Below are 18040 nucleotides of genomic sequence, written 5' to 3' on the forward strand. Positions count from 1 at the left end.
GGAGCATTTCATAGTAAGGGAAAACAGTAGCTACAGTTGTATAGATATAATTTTGAACTAAAAAGTATTACCTGTTGGAAAAGCAATGTCTATATAATGTACTGTAACCTGTCGCTTGACTAGTACTTACCCACATCACTTAGTAAACATGTATCTAAGACATAAGTTAAAATTAGGTGCAAGTAGATTTTTAAAAGAATTTATGAATATGCTTTAAGTTAATGCTTTTTACATAAATCTTAGTATTTTGCTTTTTATTCCAGAAGTAAAAATTAAAACCTGGAACTAAACATGCTAAATAATCACACAAAAACTTAAATAACATAACTGGAAATCTCAAAAACATTCATAGACACAATTCCATAGTATAGATTCCATAATTTACTTATAAACTATAAATAGACAAAATTTATTTAATAAGAATAAATTTAGTTCTCAAGATCAATAATATCATCCCCTCTAAGTCATTAACAGTTGCAAGAGTCTGGATTTTGCTAATCCTTACAATGTGCTCTTAAAGTGGTGTAACAGGTTACAAGATAAATGTAATTAAGCAGTGAAACTGCTTCCTGCTGACTTTTTTTTTTTGATATTGACATCACTAAGGTTTTCCAAAGAGTTTTTATCTTCAAACAACCATCTTAATAGGAAACTGAGTCAATCTAAAGAAATTATCTGTTGTTGTAAATGCCCTTCAGTAAGCACTATTGTTAAATGGAAATGAACATCTCCACTTCAGCTTTTAACATGTAATTAAATATAAAATGAATGTTTTACAAATGTAATAAAACATAAGAACAGTCTTGATGGCAAGCATCTTTACAAAAAATATAAAAAGTATGTTCTGATCAGATTCACAAGTTAAATGTGAATAGATGGCCAGTAGGCCAGAGGGAATGTATCTTTCCTCTGAGAGACAAAGTGTATGTTTTTCATAGTTCTTTGATTCTTCACCAGTCAGCGAGTTTCTGGCATTTAGTCCAAAAATCCAAAACAAGTTATGCTATTAATCCGTGTTCTGATGACTTCAGTGGTCTAGGAATATGTCCTATAAATATTTAATTGCAATTGATCCATCAAAACTCTGAGGACGACAATAATTAAATTTCAAGATTCTTATATCATTTTAGAAGAAATATTTGATTTTTTAATTAAGAGCTCATAAAAAGATTGTTCTGGGGAGAGGGGGCCAGGGGAGCACTTCTCTACCAAGCTGGGGAGGGGGGAGGGGGAGCACTGTTTTTTAGTGCCAACATGACAGTTGTCCCTGAAGAAAGGCAGCAGGTGCACTGGAACCACACAACACACAAATCCACACGCCCACACCCCTTCTCCACCTGGGAGAAATGACCAAGTCTCAAAAAGTTACCTCATATTAGAAACCCTTCTTGGGCACAAAGATAACTATTAAAGTCTTGAGAGCTAGAGAAAAAGACATTTTTTAACGAATTAGAAATCTTTAGAAATTTAAAGGAAAATTTAAATACTGCAAAAAAATTACTTTTAAAATATATTAATTTCTTATGGATCTTTAAATTTTCCTTTCTATATAATGCTTTGGGCTTGGGCTAAAAAAAAAAAAAAGTAGTCCAATTTAAATATTTCTTCTTAAACAGGCTCAGTACACCTTGACAGGTTAGTGAAAACTACACTGAAGTGCTACAGTAAATTAGTCAACAGATACTTACAGACATCTGCTAAATGCTAAGCATTCAGTTAGTAGCTATATATAAACACAAACTGCTATTACAAGTGGGGAAAAGCTAGGTCAGCTTAAAGCTAAACCAAGAGAATTAAATTAAGTACGTGAAGGAACAGAAATAGTTATTTTTATTCCATTTCAAGAATTAGGTAATCATATGACTGTAGTATACTAAATTAGACCACCATGGTATAAGGAACAGAAAAACACTTTGAAGGGTATTGTAAAAAGCCCACTCAGTGCAATTTATCATCAGAACTAATAACTTAGTGGGACAACAACAGCCCTTCCAGGATATATCAACTGACACAAAATAATCTGCAACAGAATTAAGTCTTTTGAGCTTCATGACCACCAGACAAAAAAAATTCATTAATCTGTTCATTCAATAAACATTGAATTGAATGTTTACTATATGCCAGGCACTTTTCTACATGCCTAAAAAAACAGAAATGAATGAAACAGACAAAAATTCAAGCCTTCATAATATTTAAACATCTAGCGTTTGGGGACAGGGGGACAGAACAGATAGCATGAAATAAGAAGTGTAATAAATTCTGTAATGTGTTAGAAGGGAATGAGTGTTGGAAAATAAAACAGACCTGAACAAGGGAGCTCGGGGAGTGTGGGGCAAGGAGCTTTCAGTTGTCAACAGTGTGGTCCAGGGCAGACATCACCATGAGGACGACACCTGAGCCGAGGCTGGAGGACAATGAGGCAGCGAGCCCCTGGTCCGGGGGAGAAGAGGACCTGGGAGAGGGGAACCACCGGCATCAACAAGGCAGAGCAGGTGTGGACGCACCCAGCAGGCCTGTCCCGAGGTCCAGGGGTTGAGAGAAAAACCAAGCAGCGGTGATGCCTGTTCTCACCTTAATTCACAATCTGCAGTCTCAACGGTGCTCTGAAGGATGCTGAACCACCTCCTTTTTTCTCCAGCCTGCTCACTCTCCATCTACTTCAGGTCTTCTCTCCCCTTAAAGGTCCAACCACCTCCCCTTCCTCTCTCAGCCCATGACCTTGACTCCTAATCTCACTGGGGAAAAAAAAAAAAAAGGAACCTAAAGCAACTGAAAGAGAAATTCTGCCACAGCTCCTGGCTCACGGCCCCACTCCTTCCTGCTGTCACAGGGTGTCTGCTCCGCAGGGACCAGCTCCTCTAATGCTTCCTCCTCCTATCTCCTGAGTAGACCCATCTCTGCCAGGTCTGCCCTACAGCCCACGAACACGTGCCTTCTCCTCCTGACCCCATGTCTTCTCTGGCCTTGTCCACTTTGATGCTCCTCTTTAGGGTAAAAATCAGAAGTGCGGCCAGTACTGTTGTCTCCAGGCCCTCCCCGCCTGCACCCCAATCACAAGGTCTCCCTCACCTCTCCGGTAAAGCTGCTCCTGCTGGGGTCATCCTATCTCCATGTTACTAAATCCAGTGCTCAAGTCCAAGTTCTTCCTTTAATCAACCTGTCACAAGCATCTGACACAGTTGGTCCCTCCACTATGGTGTCCTTTCTCTACTTGGTCCCAAAGGTACTCACTAGCCTGAATTCTCTCCTACCTCCAGGGTTACTCACTCCTTCTCGGCCTCCTTGGTCATTGCCCTCTGCTATTTCCTGGTCCCTGGACCTCTGGTCATTCCTATTTATACTCACTCCTTTGGTCGTCTCACTTGGTCTCCAGTCTAATGACTTGAACTACTATCTACACACTGATGACTCCCAAATGTATATCTCAGGTCTAATTTTTGCCTCCGCCTCATCTATCCACTTGCCTAATAAATATCTTACTTGGATGTCTAGAAGACACCTCAGACTTAACATGTCCAAACCTGAATTACTCTACCCACCAAAATTCCTCCTGCCCACAATCTTGCCCATTTCGATAAAATGCGAATACATCCTGCCAGTTTCCTGGATGAGAAATCATGGAATCATCCCTGACTCCTTTCTCTCACACTGCACGTTAAATCTTTCAGAACATCCACTGACTATCTTCAGAACAGATCCACAGTCTGACCAGTTCTCTCACCTTCCACAGACCAGCTCCAAACTGCCCTCTCCTCTTACACAGATTACAGCACAGCCTCTAAATCTTCCTTCTGCTTCCCCCTGTGACCACCCTACAGGATGGTACCCAAATGCCACATTCTCCATGAAATCTACACCGACTATGCTACTTTAAGTCGCAATCTCACCCCAACCCCTGGTGGTCCCCCTTCTTGTTCTATTTACTTTTCCACAGTCCTTATCATCTCTGAACATTCTACATAATTTAGTTAACTTATTGTTGGTCCCCCTCCCACTAGAAACACAGAATTCACAACGCCAGAAATTCTTTTCTGCTTTGTTCTCCAAAGTATCTCAGCACCCAGAACACTTCCTAGTAGACAGTAGACACTCAAATTATACTGTTGAATGAGAGAATGAATAAAGAATACTTAGATGAGTGTTTCTAAAATTTTAGTGTGACTATTTTTATGGTATTTCATTAATAATGTAAATTTCTGGGTTTTAATCCAAGCCTCCTAAATCCAAAATTTTTGAAGGTGAGACTCAAGAAGATGCATCTTTAATAGACTTTCTAGCTAAATCTGCAGGTGGTTTGAACCCACATTTAGACAAACCGCTGTTTAGGATACCACTTGAAACTCGTTAACAAAGGATGCTGAAAAAATGTATCCCTTGTCCTAATAAGCTCTCTCTCCTTGTGTATTCCTTTTGCTACCAATAGGAGTCCATGTCTTCCCTATGTCACATGGTATTTTTATTTTTTTTTCACGTTCTAAAATATGTGCTGGATACAATTACCATCTCCCATCCATTCATATGTCAAATATTTCCTAATACTCCCGAACTGTTGAATTTTTAGTACTAGAATGCATGTGTTGATCTTAGCTATAGATGACATACCATAACTAACTATCATGCTTCTTTCAAAAAAGATCAATAGGAAAACGTAGAAACGTATAAGAATTTATTATTTATGTTAAAAGCTTTCTAAAATCTCCAGCTAACATAAAAAGAAAATATTTGGCTTCTGACCCACTCCTTTTACCCAATATCTTATGAGGTCAGAGAAAGTGGGTCGTAGCACAAAATACAGAGAGTGCTGAGGATCCCACAGAATTTTCACTTTTACACACTATACCATTAAGTGACCCCAGGTTTGAAATTACAGACACCACTCAGTTGAAACGTCTGACTCCTACAATGTTTGGATTTTCCCAAATGAAATAGATGAAGAGCTTATAAAATATCCATTATATTCAATTTTATGAGCTCATCATCTACCAAAATCATAAAGACATTTTCCTGCCTATTTCTTATAACAGGAATAGCAGTTTTTATTTGATTTCTTTATTTAACAATATTGTCTACTATATACTAGATATTAGGATACAAACACTTTAAAAATGATCCTTGTCTTTACAGAGCCTACAGCTCAAGAAGGAGCCAAACAAACCAACAAATATCATAGGGTACAAGTTCAAGACGCTAAAAGGCAAGGAATTTATAAACGACTGATGAGAGATCAAGAACCTGCAAAAGGGACATCTGAACCAAGTCTTAAAGAATGACTGAGTTGAGTAACGTAAAATGGAGAGAGAGCGTTCAAGCCAGAGAAGACAGGAAGGAGACAAGCATACATGCATTTATTCATTCCTTTATTCCTGAAGGGACAGTAAGTCTTAGTGGCTCTGTGGATGCAAGTCCTAACTCTACCGCATTCTAGCTGCTGTGTACACTCTTAGCAAATTATATAACCTCCCCGTAATTTAGGTTTATAACCTGCAAAGTGGCAGTAACAAAGTAGGTCACTGTGAAGATTAAACTAGTCTAGATAAAGCACTCAAACAGCACCCTGCATAAGTCATAATTCAACAAGTGTTATTTTTATTTATTCACGGTGAGCATCCGTCATTCTCTCACTATTTATTAAGTATCCATTACAATTCAAGTGAGAAGCATAAAGCGGGGAAACCATTTTTAGAGACCTAAGAGCAGACATCCAGAATGGCTGCAGGAAGGGTACTGAGAGAAGTATTAGAGAGAAAACTAGAGAGACAAATGCCAGAAGATGACGGAGTCTGTGTGCCAGGCTAGGGTGTGAACATCACCCTAGATATAATGAGAAATATGTAAGATATGCTTTTCAGAAAGAATACTCTCAAAGCAGACTGGAGGATGGCTTGAAAGGGGGGCTAAATGAAAGAACACAAACCGGTTACCCAACAAGTCACTGACACTGAAACGGGGGAGAATAAAATAGGTAAATCTAATATTTAGAAAGCAGAATCAACAGAACATAGAAACGGGGTGCAAGAAAGGTTCGTGGTGATGGTATGAGAAAAGATGACGCCTAATTTTCTGGTTTAGGCAACAGGGTAGAATTAGTTCCCAAAAGAAGGGGTGCAGGAGGGGCCAGTATGTGTGTGTATGTGCAGACGCACGTATGTATGTGGGCGATGCACATGTCTGTATGGGAGTGTATGTATATGCATACACGCATGTACACATTTGCATGGGTCTAGACTAAAGATACATTTAGGACGTACCATAATAGGTCATTAACGCATGTATGGTCCTACATAAGGAAGCCCAGTGAGCTGGTATGAGCTAGAGACGTAGCGGTCTGAGGACAGAGACATTCATGGTATAGACAGAGGCAAGCGTAATGATAAAGGGCCCAGGAGTAACTGCCTAGAGAAAGGGAAAAAGTTAGAATGTTGTATCACGCATAAAAAGAACAAGAGTATTTTAAGAAGTACTACTAGTCAATATGCCAATAAGTAAGTATTTAAGAACAGCAGAGTGAGGACTCTTTCCCTATTCACTACAGCTGTAAAAACAAAGGCCCTCGCAGGAGAAAGCACACGCCCACTCTTTATAAAAACAATTTACAAAAGCCAGGACATGGAAGCAACCTAAGTGTCCATCGACAGGTGAATGGATAAAGAAGATGTGGCACATATATACAATGGAATATTACTCAGCCATAAAAAGAAATGAAATTGAGTAATTTGTAGTGAGGTGGATGGACCTAGAGTCTTTCATACAGAATGAAGTAAGTCAGAAAGAGAAAAACAAATACTGTATGCTAACACATGTATATGGAATCTAAAAAAAAAAATGGTTATGAAGAACCTAGGGGCAGGACAGGAATAAAGACGCAGACGTACAGAATGGACTTGAGGACATGGGGAGGGGGAAGGGTAAGCTAGGATGAAGTGAGAGAGTGGCATGGAGTTATATATATTACCAAATGTAAAATCGATAGCTAGTGGGAAGCAGCCGCATAGCACAGGGAGATCAGCTCGGTGCTTTGTGACCACCTAGAGGGGTGGGTGGGAGGGAGATGCAAGAGGGAGGAGATATGGGGACATATGTATAACTGATTCACTTTGTTATAAAGCAGAAACTAACACACCACTGTAAAGCAATTATACTTCAATAAAGATGTTAAAAAAAAAAGAAAAATTACAAACCAAAAAAAAAAAAAAAGTGTTCTCTTCCAGTATGCAGAATGAGAACATTATTGGATGGGAAAGTTTGAGAAAGACAGATTTACATTATCTTATGATGAACACTAAAAGAGGTTTTGCCAAGTTGAATTTCCCTATCATTTTCCACTCCGATTAAGTTAGAATATGGACAAGCAGAATTATTTTGTGGAAAAAATGTATCTACTGTAATATATTTGCGCTCCAGATGTCCAACAGTGACCTAGGCTGCCAGCGAACAGAGAGTCTGTATTCATGGACATCCCACAGGTCTGTGGTCTGCATGAGGCTCTGGGATCTCCACACTAAGTTCAGCCACGGTCCTTGGCCATGGGGCGTGTATAGTAAAATGAGCAGAAGCAGCTCTAGTTCCCGTGGCCTTAATAGCAAACAATACCCAAGAAAATAATTTCCTCTGCTGGGTTAGTGTAATAGGAAACCAAAGGAAGAGACCTAAAAATAACGGCTTAAATCTCTGTAAAGCTGCAAGCTAAAGAAGGTGCTGTCAGAGCCATGGGTTTAAGAAGTGGTTTCTGGGATTCCTTCCAAATCCATTATCTAAAGAGGAATTTATCCAAATGGAACTTCCTATCATCTGTCTAAGCCATGTTTATTCCATGGTATCATGGAATGTTAGAGCCGAAAGGTATCTCAGACTTAGTGACCTTTTAGTCTAATTCATGTTACAGATGCAGTAACCGAGGTCTAAAGAGGATAAGAAGTCAGCTGTCAGTGAAAACAAAGCCTATTACCGGCGAATCCAGAAATAGTAAAAAAAAAAAAAAAAAAAAAAAAGAATATGTTTTTATACAACACTTAAGGAATTTAAATAACTTAAGTAATTAGTAGCCTAATTAATAATGACAAAGCCAACTACCAGAACATTTCCTCCCTACAGAAAGGATCATAATCCTTTCAGCTTATCCTTTCCTTGTCTGTCTTTATCATTTTATCACGTTTCCCTAAATAATACATTATTTAGTTTTCCTCGCTGTTGAACATTATTACATAAAAGGACTCATCATATCTATTCTTCAGTGATTTGTTCCTTTAATTCATTCACATTTAGCTCTGCTGAAGCTCATTCATCTCCCTGTTGTGTAGCTGTTCTATTGTATGAATGTGACAATTTATTCATCTTAATACTGATGACTGTCTAAGATTACCAGCAGTACTTTGCTGTTATGAGTAATTTTAGTAGATGATGTTTGGTGCACAATTTAGAGTGAAATTGCTGGGTCAAAAGAAACTGAAGTTTAAGTCATAGCGCCAAAGTGTTTTGTCAGTAAGTTGTGCAAATTTTCACTCCCCTTAACAGCTGAAACTTGGTCCCGTGCTTCATGTCTTTGCCAAAATTTGAGATTTTCAGGTTTTTAAAACTGGGCCAGTCTGGTGAGTGTGAGGGGGTATTTCATTATGTTTTTTATTTGCTGTTCTCTGATTACAGATGAGGTGGAACATCTTGTATATCTTTATTAGCCATTCAGGTTTCTTCATTTGCATGTGCTTATCCAAATCTTCTGCACAATTATATATGTTTCTTACCAACATGCGGGAGCTTGTTTTTTTATATTCTAGTTTCTAAACTCTTGGGTGGTTCAAAAGTATTGCAAATATGGAGTCTTTTGATGGCCAAAAGTTCTTAATTTCATGAAATCAAATTTATTAGGCTATTTCTTTATGTCCTAAGTAACTTGTCTTTACACTCAAAGTAATAATGTCAGTTTGGTGTCTTACTTTCTAAATCTTTATGTTTTTTGTGGCTAAATTATATATGTGAGGGGTTCCAATGGTAATAGATAGAACCTTTCTCAGAGGGAAACATTAGTGTTTTAAGTATGATGTTTATTGAAAATATGTTTAATCATGCCTTTTTGCTTTTATCATGACTCTCATGAATATTATGAAAAATCTGTGCATCTGTTGAGATGATCTAATGATTTCACTCCTATAATGAGTTAACGTAGTGAATTACATTCATAGATTTCCTAATGTGTAACTACCATTTAATTTCTGGGATAAAGTCAACCTGCCCATGAAGCAATATCCTTTTTACACCTTGTTAGAATTGCCTGAAAATACTTTGCTTAAATTTTTGCATCTGTGGGCATAAATGAAACTGGCTTATAATGTTTTCTTCTCATGCTGTCTTAGGTTTTAGAACCAAGGTTATCCTGGCCTTACAAAAGAGACTGAAGTGTATCTCCCTCTTGCCATAGTCAAAACAGGAATTTTTTGGAAACTGAAGTGGAACCATTTGATTCTGGAATGTGTGGGAGAACTGGCCTGTCTTACACAGTAAATATTGGTTAAATTTAATTAACATATTTACCATTTATTTTGCTCTTCCTTCCTTCTTGCATTTCAGACATTCCATCTTAGATCTGAGAAAACTTTCTCTCTGAATTACTTTCTTAAAGTACTTCCTTAAGAATTTCTTTCTCCTGTTGGTAGGGTAGTCAGGGTTCAACCAGAGAAGCAGAACCAGTATAAGATTTAAGGGACAGATAGACAGATACATATACACATATGAGAGTTATTACAAGAAACTGGTTTACAGGATTATGAGGGCTGGCTAAGCAGGTAGGAAATTCATAGGATAGGCAGTCAGGAAGGACAGACCATGGGCAGGTGGGACCACAGGGGCCGATGCTGCCACCCACAGGTGTACCTTCTCTCCTTCAGGAAAATCTCAGTCCTGTTTTACAAGCCTTCCAACTGCTTCCGACAGGCCCACCCAGCTTATGCAGGATTATCTTCCTTATTTAAAGCCAAATGATTAGGGGTTTAAATTACACATGTAAAAATACCTTCACAGCAATACTTAGATTAGCATTTGATTAAATAACTGGGGGCCACAGCCTCACCAAGTGGACACATCATTAAAGCCAACACAGACGGCAAACTCAGCTTTAGCAGGGAAATGTCTGCATGGCACTCCTGCAATTAAAATGTATTTTAGTTGGTGTAGGATTCTAGGCATTTTTTTCTCAACACACTGAAGATATGGCAGTGTCTTCTGGATTCCACTGCTGCTGGTGTCAAGTCATCTGTCAGTATTTGCTCTCTGAAAGTAATCTGTTCTTTCTCTTTTAAAAAAATTTCCTCTTTATTGAATGTTTTAGAGCTGAATCTGCTGTGTGGGTGTAGATTTCTTCTTATTTCCTCAGTTTGGCGATGTGGGACTTCCTGAATTTATAAAGTGTGCATGTAACTGGCTCTGGCCCTGTCCTTCCAACCAGCATCTCTCCTCCACTTCATGTCTGCTCCTTTCAGGACTGACTGTATGGATTTCAGACATTTCCACTCCACCCTTTATGTTTATTAACCTCTTACGTGTTCTACTTCTTCGTGGCTCTGTACTATGTTCTGGATAATTTCTTTTTCACATCTTCCAGTTCAGCAAATCTCTCTTTAGTTAGATCTGACTGGCTATTAATACATCAATTTCCTTTCATTTAAATTACATGCCTCGTTACCAGAAGTTTATTTGCTACATTCTTAAAATTGTCTTTACGTTCTTTAAAGTTTTTACGCCTTGAACATTTTTAAAGCTCGTCTTTTATTTCTCTGAACATCTTAAGCACAGCTATTTTATATTCTACTTCTGTTACATCCAGTATTTGAAGTCTCTGCAGGTCAGTTTCTGTCTGCTGCTTCTGGTTCACGTTTGTTTCCCTGTAGGTCTAATGAGTGAAATTTCTCTTTGGGATCTTAGCTGGGAGAATTCCTTGATGACTGGATGAAGGTGGATTCCTCAAGGAGGATGCATATTTGCTTCTGCCTGAGGGCACTAACAGTCAGGATAACTTTACACTTGACTTGAGTTTGGTCAGACCAAATCAGAAATTATTAATTCAGGCTTCAGAGTCCTGTTCATGCTGGTGAGTGGCAACTTCTCAGCAGTGCTCTTTCCTCCCCTCCACTCATGCCAGAGCTTCAGATGTACAATCCCCAGGAAGTGGGTGAAGGGAAGGAGCACCTTTATTTCTTGTTTACCTTTACACTAAGTCTTCCCAGATTGATGCGAGTTGAATCTCCTATCACACTTCTCATCTTGGAGAGTAAGCACTGGGCTTTGTCTCCTGTGACCCTCACCACACGACGTTTCTTCAAATTCTGCATTTTAAATTGTTTCAGTACATAAGTGAGCTCCGAATCCTTCCCTGCCATATTATCAGAAATTACAGTTCACTTTAATGCCTACCTTAAAATTATATGCTTCTCTCCTGGGTTCATGTTCTCTCAATTTTGATGCATAAGAATTGTCTAATAAAGAGAGGACCTGGGTAGTTCTTGACCCATAATGGATCACAAACTCATGGTCAGGAATATTAATCATTTGTACCTAATAAATATTTTTATATTCTTTCAGAAAGATCAGTAGTGTCTTTGAGAATTCATCTATGCTAATAATTTTTATCAATCGATGCCTTTTTTTTTCCCTTTTCCCCCCAAGCTTTAGTGAAGCGTAACTGGTATACAAAAAACTGCACAAAATTAATGCAGACAATTTGCTGAGTTTGGGCAGATGTATATACTCCTGTTACCATCACCACAATCCAGGTAATAAACATGTCCATCACCTCCAAAAGTTTCCTTGTGTCCATTTATGTTCCTGTTTGTTTGCGTGTGGTAAGAACATGAGCAGGAGATCCACACTCCTAACACATTCCAAAGCACACAACACTGTACTGTCGGCACCTCGGATGCTGGACCTGACTCACCTTTACAACTTTGTGACGCTGTCAACAGAATCTCAAGTCCTTTCAGGGATACCTTCAACTATCTCCTTCTTAAGGTTCATAAAATAGTATCAAGTTCAAGAACACGGTCAATTGGTGTATGTAAAACTATCCAAGTTGTCCTATAATCGGTTCTACTTTGACCATTCTCATATTTTACATTTAGCCTTTTTGACCAAGTTATACTTTTAAAACATCCTGCATAGGATGAGGCAGACCCTAAAATTTATGAGCTTCCACGAAGTTTCATGCACTGTTGAGCTGAGAGTGCACAGGTGTTAATTCACATAAATTGCATCACAACCTGTGGGGCAGGGTACGATACTTGTTATTTTATAGAAAAAGAAACAGATACTTATGAACAAAAAGCTACTGAGTGACAAAGCCAAGGTTTAACCCAACTCTACCCGACTCCTAAAATACATATGCTTTTTGTAGTTATGTAAAAAAAAAAAAAAGACCATGTATGAACTTTATCAAACGATAAGACTCCAGTTACAGAATCTCAAAAAGGGAAGTAATACGTCATTCTACCCAACCATTCAGTCCTTGACCGCCATATAATTTGAGCTTCATAACTCAGTTTTGACAATGGGAGGTGTAACTATCTCCTCTTGACAGACAAAAACACAGCAAGGGCACTGATATTTAACTCAACAAGCATGTACTGGACGACTAGCCTGGGACTGCACTGTGCTACACACTTCAGCATTTACAGACCATCACTTGATCCTGTTCCAATCCTGGGAAATAATTCAGTCTATACCGGAGCCCTCTAGGGACAGAGAGCTCCAAAGGGAGCCCGCTCCATCCTGGGAAATTCACAAGACATCTTTAATCTGGAAACCCACCAAACCTGGTTCTTTCTGTTCCTGAAAGCTGTGTACTGGACAAATCTAATCGTTTCTTTAAGGTAAACTTCCACATATTGGAAGACAGGTATATCCCCACAGAGCATTCTTCTAACTCAGATCATTATTTAGAACTTCCTCAGAATACAGATAAATAGTACTGGATTTTTTAACCATGCTGGTTTCTTTACTTATCTAATTTGAAGCTTATTTTGAGTTATTTGGTCTCTTTCCTCTTAACAGACAAAGGAATTTCTATTAACTTGTCTGCTTCTCAAGGGCATCACTGAGTTTTTTTGTTTATTTTATTTTTTTTTTTTTGCGGTACGCAGGCCTCTCACTGCTGCGTCCTCTCCCGTTGCGGAGCACAGGCTCCGGATGCACAGGCTCAGCGGCCATGGCTGACGGGCCCAGCTGCTCCGCGGCATGTGGGATCTTCCCGGACCGGGGCACAAACCCGTGTCCCCTGCATCGGCAGGCGGACTCTCAACCACTGCGCCACCAGGGAAGCCCCATCACTGAGTTTTTATTCATGTCTGCACCCTGGCCCTGAGCACAGTTTATGACACACTGTAGGTCTTCATGAAATGTTGAATTCACACAGCTAACTTTACACTTAAAATTGTCATGTGGAATAAGAAAAGTAAGTGTTAAAAACTTAATTTAAATTACATAAACAGAAATACGGCAAGCCTAAATTAAGAAACTTGCCATGATCACACAGTGGGATGAAAGAGACACTGCATCTAAACTTTCTGAAATCTGATGTCAAGCTGCTGCTTTTTGAAATGACAGTTTTATTTTCTGAGCCAGAAATCAAGACACACAGAAGGACTATAAATTTTTTCTGAAATTTTAATTTGTGATTATGGAAAGTTTTACAAAGCTTGAAAAGTTACGTATTTATAAATCGTTTTTATAAACTGGATTGCATTGGGATGGTCCTATTAAAAACCTCAGTTTGTTTACCACACCCATCTAGCACACTACGAGAAGCCCTTGTAAGATGCCTTACATAACCAGTCTTACTGCTTCTTCTCCTGCGCATGGATACTCTCCTCTGTGAGACCATCAGCTGAGCAACTTTCAGTGAGGAAGTTTTTAATAGCAAAGTTCAGACATAATTTTACAGTGACAAAAAAGTGTTATAAATTTCTGTTACATTTCTGTAACCTTGTTACAGAACAAAACGTGGAGGTCCACTCTTACCTGCTTAAAAAGCTGGAGGTTAACTGCGGTTTCTAAGAAATGTTTCATCAGACTTGAGCGGTGCTTGACGAAACTCTCCTCACAGAACGTGATGGGCTCACCCTGGATAGAAACAAAGAATTTCGGGGACGTCAACAGAAAGTCAGCACAAACCAGTCTATCTGAAGAGGCACCTGGGGGGTCACACAGGAGTGTAAGACAGAACTTCAAGGGGCTCACTCAGCGTGTAGAGGGAGTGAGACCCTTACACATAATGGCTGGAGGTCAGGCTGGTAGAAATATTCCTCGAGCCGATAAGCTTCTGCTATAGCTTTCTAATCAAGGATCCCTTGGGCTCTTAAAAATGGTCACTTTCACTCCCTCACAGTAAGACTAAATCCCCTAAAAACAAAGATTTAATATCATTAGATTGATTATGAGCATTAAAAATTGCACACAGGGCTTCCCTGGTGGCGCAGTGGTTAAGAGTCCACCTGCCGATGCAGGGGACACGGGTTCGTGCCCCGGTCTGGGAAGATCCCACATGCTGCGGAGCGGCTGGGCCCGTGAGCCATGGCCGCTGAGCCTGCGCGTCTGGAGCCTGTGCTCCGCAACGGGAGAGGCCACCACAGTGAGAGGCCCACGTACCGCAAAAAAAAAAAAAAAAAAATTTGCACACAATCTGAACAAGTCCAACAATTATATTTCATTCCGATTAGAAAACATTCTTACATAAAAATTGCTGCATGCTTTTTGCCATTTATAGTATGATCATTAATTTCTTTTTGAATTAATTAAAAGGGCTTTCAATCACATTCTACTCATAATTGCAAATACAATTCTGACTGGATACTTTCTAGGATAAGCCTCACATGGCATGTGCCTGAACTTATCCTATTTGCTAAGTAATCACAGCTTGGCAAGTGTCTTCTGGCAGCTTTGGGCTGTTAGCCACTCTTCCTCCATCGCGAGGACTTTAATTCCAAACACAGCTTCCACAGACTCCCACACGTGACCTCAGGAATCATCCCTCACTGGCAGACCCCCGCCACCTGCTGCTTCCCTCCACGGCCTGAATGGTCCTCTTGCCCATTCAACACAGATGAGGATAAGTGACTTAACGATCAAAATGAAAACAGAGATTAGCGACAATGATTCAGTCCTTACAGGAAACCTTGTAGCAATCTTTACACTGCAGAAAAAGGGAAAAAACTGAGCTTGTCCACCTTCTAACAGAACTTTGAAAAAATATTAATTATAATTTAATTTTAAGAAAGAATTATGTCTTGATTACAGGTATCTGTAAGTAAAACTCTGGAAACTGGTTCTTGAATGAATAAAATAATGGGACTAACAATCTGTATAACTCAGCTGTTACACTGTCTGCCGGAAGCTAATGCACTGCTCCACAGAGCAGCCATTATGCACAGTTAATGCTATTTAAATTTCCTAAAATTAAAACTAACAATTTAGTTCCTCAGTCGCACCAGCCACATTTGAAAGGCTCAGCAGCCACAAGTGGCTGCTGTATCAGACGGCACAGATACAGAACACTTCCTTTATCACAGAAAGTTTTCTTTGACAGCACTGCTACAAAGGGAAGAAAATAAAATTCAAACTAAAAATTAGAGAAGACAATTCGATAATCTATTAGTTGATGCCACCTAGACCAGCCATCAGCTGATGATCTATAATAAAACTAACATTATACATTTTCATATAGATTGTTGCCATTCTTAAGCGCTAGAGAATGATTTTTAAATACATATTTTAAGAACTGAATTTACATAAATATATTTTAGATAATCAAAAATACACCATAGGGCTTCCCTGGTGGTGCAGTGGTTGAGAGTCCGCCTGCCGATGCAGGGGATGCGGGTTCCTGCCCCGGTCCGGGAGGATCCCGCATGCCGCGGAGCGGCTGGGCCCGTGAGCCATGGCCGCTGAGCCTGCGCGTCTGGAGCCTGTGCTGCGCAACGGGAGAGGCCACAACAGTGGGAGGCCTGCGTAACGCAAAAAAAAAAAAAAAAAAATACACTGTATTTGCCACTATCATAGAACTTACAATCTAATGGGGGAAAAACAACAAACAAGGAATCCTGTTAAAGGTAAAGACCTGTTGTTTTTGAATCCCTAATATCATTAATATATCTAGTTACACTGGGAGCCCAATAAATGTTTTATAAGTGAATAAATGAAATAGCAAGTAAGCTAAAGCCTTGCTCCGTATGACATATTGTCTTTTCCAAAGCAAATATAAATTTTAAAAATAAACAAAATCATTGCCTCTAACGGCAGTTCCAACTGTATCACTGCTATAACAAAGAAATCAGGACTATTGATAATTTGAATTTGGTGGATTTTTCATCCCCAAACATGTGAGAGAGGTTTTATTACAGTCTGTAATATGTCTAAAAGTTGTCATTAACATTGCAGAATAGTCTTCAACTCAAATATAGAGTTCTATCTCCAGTTGAAAAGCTTAGACTTCTGACGTTACAAGCAAGCATTTCTTCTGATTGGAGGGTGCAGAGCGCGGGGGTGAAAGTCTCCGGGGAGAAGGGGTGGGAGCAAAGCCTACCGACTCTTCCTCAAGAGTTGGGCATAACTAGTCATCAGCCAATGTGAACTGCCTGGAAGAACTCTGTCGTCACTAATCTTGTAGCAATTGCCTGCAATCTGTCAGGAGAAGGGGCAGAGAAAGCTCAGACGTGCTGCCTGCCCCCCTCCTTGATAACAACCATCACGGTAAAAGCTTCCAATTGAACCTTTAATTGATCAACAGTTTGTTCACTAAGAATCTCAACGATTACGAAGATAAAAAAGCCCTGACACATCTTAGAATTTTCTCTCAGGGGAAAGAAAAATAAGGCTTGTTTAACAATGCTGTAAAGTTTTACGTATTAATACACAAGAGTCTCAATTGCTGTCATCCTTGGGGTGTATCCTGTGGAACAGATTCTTTTCAATCCAAGTCAAATTGGATGGCGTGGTAAGAAGGAACTCTGCTTAGGATCTTCTGGTTTATTTATGACCTGATGAAAAATCAGGATTAGGACTGAGTAGTTTCTCAAAAACTGTCTTGTTCCAGGTAAGGTGACTACATACCCAGTGTTGCACGCTAAATTCCCAGTTTAGGCCTGCAGTATGGAAGGTTTAATCTGGGGGCATCTGTGGCTTCACAGAGGAAATTTGAGCTGGTTTTGAAAACGAATGGAAGCTTTATGAAACACAGACAGAAAAGACAGTCTTGAGAGAGGACAGACGTGGACAAAACGTGGGTAGTGTGCTTGGGGTGGGTGTGAATTAGAGAAAGCACCAAAGTGGGATAATAAGAGGTTGGCTGAGGCCTAGTGGCTACTGGACATGGGTTACAGAGGATACCAGAGGGAAAGGGTAGGTTGAGCCATCCTGGAAAAGGCCTGAGCCACATTCTAAGACATTAGTTATCTCCTTGAAGGCCTCAAGCAGCTCAAAGAAGCGTGTGTACGTGTTTTGGAATGGAGAGCGCATAGGCAAGAGGAAATAATGGTACAAAATAAATCAGGCAAGAAAAGACAAACTAGGCAGCAGACAGGAAGAAACAGCAATGACTCTTATTACCTAACATTTATAGGGCACCTATGACTACACTAACAGTAATAACAGCAGCTAATGACTGCATAATACTTATTATGTGCCAGGCGCTGTGGTAGGGCACTTTACACATATTAACTCATATGAACCTCAAGCTTATTATCATCATATTCTACACGTGACTAAACTAAAACAAAGTTTAAGTCACTTGCTCAAGACTGCACAGCACTGTAATTGTTAGAGGCAGGATTCACTCTGCGCTCTCAACCTCCAAATGATCCCATTTCTGGGTATCCAAGACTATATGAAATGTTTTATTTATTCCATATCATGTAATCTGTAAAAGTACAATAAGCTGTGATAATTATTACATTTTACAGATGAGGAAGCTGAGGCTTAGAAAGTTTAAGGAGATTAACCCAGGTTGTGAGAGTTTGAAGTTGCGGTTAATTACGCTACTAAACATTTCATGGCAAAATCAACAGGA

At 39.4% G+C, this 18040-nt stretch overlaps 1 protein-coding gene across 2 annotated transcripts in view; it reads right to left on the bottom strand.

Annotated features, from left to right (window-relative positions):
* DENND1B (DENN domain containing 1B) overlaps positions 1 to 18040 on the bottom strand; it is a 255123-nt gene that overhangs the window by 64058 nt on the left and 173025 nt on the right. For both annotated transcript variants that reach the window (XM_032650576.1, XM_032650575.1), the window contains one exon: positions 13999 to 14100. In XM_032650576.1, the coding sequence (XP_032506467.1) occupies positions 13999 to 14100 (102 nt within the window). The remainder of the gene's footprint in view (positions 1 to 13998; positions 14101 to 18040) is intronic.

The sequence above is a fragment of the Phocoena sinus genome, chromosome 1 (genome assembly GCF_008692025.1).
Source record: "Phocoena sinus isolate mPhoSin1 chromosome 1, mPhoSin1.pri, whole genome shotgun sequence".
Lineage (NCBI taxonomy): Eukaryota > Metazoa > Chordata > Mammalia > Artiodactyla > Phocoenidae > Phocoena > Phocoena sinus.